Genomic DNA, 6,501 nt, shown 5'->3' with positions numbered 1-6,501 from the left:
AGGGAAGAGGGGAGAGGGGAGAGAGAAAAATATGAATGTCTGGGGAGAAAGGGGCAAAGATGAAAGATGATGAGCTCTAGCTGATGAAGTGTCTCTTATAAGAAGAGTGGACACAAACCCTGGAAATAAATCAGACAGGGCTCCCTGCGCTCTCTGGCTTTGAGCCCTTCAAAAGTGTTAGCACTTGCAGCTGTGAGGCTAAGGTAAGGTAATAAGGGGATCAAGATGGTGAGAATTCTTATGGGGGCCCTCCTTTCTATGGCTAGTCAGGGGGGAAACTAGGCAGACCCAACCTCAATGGAACAAGGATGCTGGGGAGTTCCTCCTCCTCCCTTCATGGGTTAAGGTGGGAAAATGAGATGAACCTGAACTACAAGACTCTGGTTAGAGCCAAGGGAGAAGTTCCTACTACTGGAACTAGCTCATAAAAGAGGGCGCCAGGAAGCCACACAAGGAGGTGGAACCTTCTGGCTTGGACAGCTCTGTAGCATTCAACTCTGGTCATAAGAATTCTCTGAATGGGCCGGGCATGGTGGCACACACTTTTAATCCTAGCACTCAGGAGGCAGAGGCAGAGGCAGAGGCAGGTGAATCTCTGTGAGTTCAGAGCCTGGTCTATGTAGCAAGCTCCAGTCCAGCTGGGGCTACAGGGAGACCCTGTCTTAAAAAAGACCAAAAAAAAACAAAAAAACCACTTCTGAATGAATTTACTCGCTGGTGTTGGGCTACATGAGATACAGAATGGCTCAATCACTGTTACATCCCCCAGGATTCCCCAGACTTGGGAGATAAACATGGGAAACTGTTACTGGACACACATTCTACCAAGTACAGAATTGAATGTCTCTGTGCCCTTAGAACACGTCAGAAAGCCACAGGCAGTGTGTGGGTTAGATATATTCAGGAAGGTTGGAGACTTCTATCCCTCTTCCTCAGGCTCATATGATTTCTCTTTCCCATCATGCCATGTTCCCTGCATATAGTAGGAAAGTACCATAGTCCTTTTGTTCTTTTGTCCTCCTTCTGATCCCTTTCTCCCCACCTTTGTGTTCTCAGGATCAAGCAGTGCACCTCTGTGAACATGGAGGAGCTGGTGATAGCCCATCATGAAATGGGGCATATCCAGTATTTCATGCAGTACAAAGACTTGCCTGTGTCCTTTCGGGAGGGTGCCAACCCTGGCTTTCATGAGGCTATTGGGGATGTGCTGGCTCTCTCAGTGTCTACCCCCAAGCACCTACACAGCATCAACCTGCTGAGTAGCGAGGGCAGTGGCTATGGTGAGAGGGGGTAGAGAGCCTGGTGGGCAGGCTGAGGGCTCAGAAGGGGTACTTTGGAGATGGGAAAGAGAAAGCTTTAGTGGACTCCTGGACAAAGATTTGGGACAGAGCAATAGGAAGGAAAGAGCACCATCAGGGTGATCCTGGGAGGAGAGAATACACAGATCATCCCAAAAGGCAGGCTAGGCCCTAGCATGAGGCTGGCATGGATGTGAGGCTGGACTTCCTCCCCTTGGCAGAGCATGACATCAACTTTCTGATGAAGATGGCCCTGGACAAGATCGCCTTCATCCCCTTCAGCTACCTCATTGACCAGTGGCGCTGGAGGGTCTTTAATGGAAGCATCACCAAGGCAAACTACAACCAGGAGTGGTGGAGTCTCAGGTTCTAGAACACTCGGTGGGGGTGTGGATTGGAGTAGATCTGAGTATCTGCATGTGCTTGTGTGCCAGCAGACAGGCAGATTTTGTGTATGTCTGTGTGTGCGTGCATGCGCGTGCGTGCGTGCATGCGTGTGTGTGAGATAAGAGCTCCAGGGATGGTTGTATATGCACAAGTAAAGGACAGCCTTGGGTGCAGGGTCCATCCTTCAATTAAAATAATGCCAACCTTCCCACAGCATGGTTCTCTCCAAACTCACTCTCTAACACATTTTCCCCCTTGACAGGCTGAAGTACCAGGGTCTCTGCCCTCCAGTACTCAGATCTCAAAGTGACTTTGACCCAGGGTCCAAGTTCCATGTTCCTGCAAGTGTGCCTTATATCAGGTAAGAGAAGGGAAGGGGAGGGCGATGCACCATGAAGGGAGGTGCCCTCAAGTTCATGTTTAAGCCACTGTCACACTCCATCCGCATCCACCGGTTGGGGCTGGCTCATGACACCTGGTGGCCTGGGCCCACTCACCTGCTACCAAAGCTGATGCTATTATTTTAAATATTCCTTGGATAATAAGAGAGCTTATACCAGCCAAACACTTAAAAACAGAAACTTAACCAAATGATTGGCTAATGGTCACCAGATCTAGTCTGGATAGGTTTTCTTGTATTTTGTTTTGAGACAGCATCTCACTCTGTAACCCAAGCTGGCATAGAGCCCACTATGTAACAGTCCAGGCTGGCTGTAAACTCACAGAAGTCCTTCTGCCTTAGCCCCTCACAAGTGCTTAAATTATAGACATGGGCCACCATACCCAGCACTGAATGGGCAGTTCACATAACACATGGTTGGAAACTGACTTAAATGTTGTTGAATGGTTTTGAGACAAAATTCCTTTGCAGTTCCTTTGCTACAAGTAAACAAATTGCTTGTAATACACTTTGAGTTGCACCTGAAATACCCCTCTAGACCCTGAAACACCCAAGACAGGAAACGCAGCTTAGCCAGAAGGAGCATGTTATAGTCGCTGGCTTGGGGATCAGAGCTCATGTCCTTTTTTTTTTTTTTTGAGACAGGGTCTCCCTGTAGCCCCAGCTTGCCTGGGACTCACTCTGTAGACCAGGCTGGCCTTAAACTCACAGAGATCTGCCTGCCTCTGCCTCCCAAGTGCTGGGATTAAAGGCAAGTGCTACCACGCCTGGCTCATGTTCTTTTTTAACTTGAACAACATCCTCCATATCTGTGGGCATTACTACCTATAGACCTGAGGGCTATGGTCCACCATTGTGAGCTACTCTCCTAAGTGGAACGGAGCAGCAACAGCATCCTGTGCATCATGCAGCCATAGCATAGAGGACAGCCCTTTTCCTTCCTTGTGCCTTAGGAGAGCACTTAGAATGAGAAAAGAAAGGGCATGAGGTCTCCAAAGCCCTCCTGGGAGGTTATGGTTAGGCAGACTTCAGGACAAAGTTTCAGGTATTCTTGGGATACAGGTAGCTCAGGCCAACTGGGAGTCAAGGTGCAGGGCAGGGAGGGCCTCTCAGGAGGCCTGGGCTTTCTATAGTCATTGCCTCTGGTAGTCTCTGGAAGCTGAGTGAGGACAGACCCACTTGCCCATCTTTAGTTTCCTGACACCAGGAACAACATCAGCAGAGCCCAGGAAGAGAGACAGCACCTCCCTCAGCTGCTCCTGAAGGCAGCAGGGGGCAAAGGAACAAAGAGAGTCATCCCTGGTGTACATCAGACAGGCTTGACCTACACAGTGTCCTAGTGATGACTTTTGGAGAGGGGTCTCTACCCACCTGCTGGAGCTGTTTCTGGGGTTCCAGCACTCAACCCTCACACTGACATGGACCCTGTGACAGTTAGTGTCCCAGCTTAGCACAAAACAATTGTCCAGGCAGCCGTAATTAAAGGAGACTTGGCTCTCTAGAAAAACACATCCCACATTCTGGGCAGCCGCCTGAGCGGAGAACTTTTGAGGTGGTGCCAGGAGAGCAAATAATACATGGCTTGTGCCTGTGGTACTAGCTAGGACATTTAAAACTTTCAAAATCTGATGTTGTTGCCCTGGCCCTGACTAGCAGATTTCTACCAGGAAATTACTGCTGCTTCAGATAAGACTGGCTTCCCTATCCAGAAGGCCCTACCAGATCCATACCCATAGCCTCTGCCCTAGGAATGGAAAACTCAAGTTTGCCAAGTTTTTGAGGGGCTCTTCCCATGTCTACTCCTTGGATCCTGGTGGAACAAGCACACCTCAGAAGTAAAGGCAGCCTATAAGGGTGGGAGGCATCCATACCGCTGGGAAGACTCAGCTGACACTGAAGGCCAAGGTGGGGCACACCCTGACTTCCTGATTGTGTCCTGCTGTGTTGGGTCCCTGTGACTGTCAGAAGAGGCTGAGTCTCAGTGGCACCAGCTGAGCCCCTCTACTGACACCCCACACCATACCTTCCCTCTACTCAGGCCCTCTACCCACTCCCCCATATCATCCCTTCCTTCTGCACCAGGTACTTTATAAGCTTCATCATCCAGTTCCAGTTCCACGAGGCACTGTGCCGGGCAGCTGGGCACACAGGCCCCCTGCACAAATGTGACATCTACCAATCCAAGGAGGCAGGAAAGCTCCTGGCGTGAGTTTTTCTCAAGCCCTTCTTTGATTCTTTGGCCCCCAGGAGCTCCTGGGACCACTCTGGGAGCACCTTCTGGCTAGCCTCTTGAGCTGAGAACTGCTAGGTGGAACCTGGGCCACCCTTGACATGTCACCTCCAGTAGGAAATTGGAATCCCCTGGACTCCTGGTCTTCCCTCCCCATTCCTACCCCAGACCTGCCCAGGGTCTTCCAGTCCTAAAGGGAAGTTTAGTCTTGTTAAGGGGTTATGGATAAAGGATATCAAACTGGACAAGAGGGACCAGGTCCTTCCTAACCAGTGTCCCTTTGGTTGCCTCTCCCAGGGATACCATGAAGCTGGGCTACAGTAAGCCATGGCCAGAAGCCATGAAGCTGATCACAGGCCAGCCTAACATGTCAGCCTCAGCCATGATGAACTACTTCAAGCCACTGATGGACTGGCTCATCACTGAGAACAAGAGGCACAGGGAGACACTGGGCTGGCCTCAGTATAACTGGACACCAAACACTGGTACCACCACCTACCCCCCCCCTCCAGCCTCAGGCTCAGCTCCCAGACCTCCCCAGTCCAGACAAGCTCTGATCTGACCTCAGAGCAAGGACAGGGACACCTGAGCACATGGCCCCAGCCCTCCTGTCACCCTGCCCACCGCCCTATCTCCTTGTTTTCTCACTCAGCTCGCTCGGAAGGCCCCTTCTCAGACTCTGGCCACGTCAACTTCCTGGGCATGAACCTGGAGCCACAGCAGGCCCGTGTGGGCCAGTGGGTGCTACTCTTCCTTGGCATTGCCCTGCTGGTGGCTACCTTGGGTCTCACCCAGAGGCTCTTCAGCATTCGCAAGTACAACATCCGCTGGCCCCACCGTGGGCCCCAGTTTGGCTCTGAAGTGGAGCTCAGACACTCCTGAGATGACCCTGCTGGCAAGGCTGGCAGAGAGGTGTCCCGTGAGAGACTTGGTTGGGGATATGGTGTGTGGGTAGGACACACCTTAGCTGGGCCTTCATCATCCTCCTGCTCGGTCCACATCTACTCTCTGATCCCTAGTCCCAGGCCCCATTCTTTCTCTCTGATCCCTAGTCCCAGACCCCATTCTTTCCATCTAACATGGAATTTCCCACCCAGTCTCTGTGACTACAATTAAAGGTCGTCCCTTCCAGCTGAGTCTGTGTCCCTTGTGGGGAAGCCAGGAACAGGACAGATTGCTTACCTGTCTCCTGGCAGTCTGGCTGGTCCCTTTCCTGGTTGCTTTCTCAGTCTTTCTCCAAGAAGAAACCCAAAGACCCCTCCACACACACACACCCAGCACTCTGGCCCCATCCCCCACAGCCCTTCCCACCTGCCTTCTCTATCAGCCTTGGCCGATTTGGGAAGCAGAGAGGGAATAGATGCTCTGGGCTGCCTGCCTGGCATGCAGATATGCTTTCCCTGTTCCACACTGCTCCCTGTCCTGGTGGTTCCCACAAACCAAGTGTCCACATCCTACATGTCCTTGCCTGCTGTGGAGTGAGGACCTCATGGTCACCTTTCTCTCCTGCCAAACCAGCTCTGTGTCCACTTCATGAGTGGACAGCCTGGGTTTTCTGATGGAGCCACAAGGCATTGCCCAGGGAAAAGCCCTAAACATTGGAGTGTGGTAGTAACTAGTGCCTGCACAGGGAGTTCACTGCCACAGGCCACCTGCTCACCCTCCCCAGCACACACCCTCAGTCTGAGCTGCCCCTTGGAAGGCCTGCTTGGATTTGAGGGGGTGTCTTTTGGGGGAACATTTTTTTAGTTTTTATCTACATGTTTATGTAGAAAACTTGGAAAAGTATAAAATAAAAGCCCTTTGTTATTAACATTAAGACATAAGAGCACTGTTGACGTTTGGTGTGTGTCTTTCCAGCCTTTCTTCCTCTGCACATGATTTAAACAGGATCACACTATGTACTGTGTATCCTTTTTTCACTTCACACAGCTATGTCCACTTTTCAGATTTTAATTACCAAAAAGAACTTGGCTGAATGAAGTTAGTCAGATTTCTGGGGCAGAGGGTCTACTTCCCATCTGTGCTGGATAGCTTTAGTGTCAACTTGACACACCTGGGTTGAGGGAGCCTCAATCGGGGAATTGCCTCTATTGGACTGGCCTGTGACCATGTCTGAAGGGCATCTTCTTGATGAGTGATGTGGGAGGACCCAGCTCACTGTGGGTGGTGCCACCCCTGGGCAG

At 51.1% G+C, this 6,501-nt stretch overlaps 1 protein-coding gene across 1 annotated transcript in view; it reads left to right on the top strand.

The window, feature by feature from the left end:
- LOC103744762 (angiotensin-converting enzyme) overlaps positions 1-6,143 on the top strand; it is a 21,490-nt gene extending 15,347 nt beyond the window's left edge. The window contains exons 20-25 of the mRNA XM_008846605.2: positions 1,057-1,280; positions 1,520-1,664; positions 1,948-2,046; positions 4,168-4,290; positions 4,613-4,800; positions 4,968-6,143. Coding sequence (XP_008844827.1) covers positions 1,057-1,280; positions 1,520-1,664; positions 1,948-2,046; positions 4,168-4,290; positions 4,613-4,800; positions 4,968-5,197 — 1,009 coding nt within the window. The 3' untranslated portion in view covers positions 5,198-6,143. The remainder of the gene's footprint in view (positions 1-1,056; positions 1,281-1,519; positions 1,665-1,947; positions 2,047-4,167; positions 4,291-4,612; positions 4,801-4,967) is intronic.
- The last annotated feature ends 358 nt before the right edge of the window (positions 6,144-6,501 follow it).

Source organism: Nannospalax galili, unplaced genomic scaffold, assembly GCF_000622305.1.
Source record: "Nannospalax galili isolate Female #2095 unplaced genomic scaffold, S.galili_v1.0 scaffold1023, whole genome shotgun sequence".
NCBI classification, from domain to species: domain Eukaryota; kingdom Metazoa; phylum Chordata; class Mammalia; order Rodentia; family Spalacidae; genus Nannospalax; species Nannospalax galili.
The sequence above is the reverse complement of the archived record's forward strand: the minus strand, read 5'-3'. Positions and strand labels throughout refer to the sequence as shown.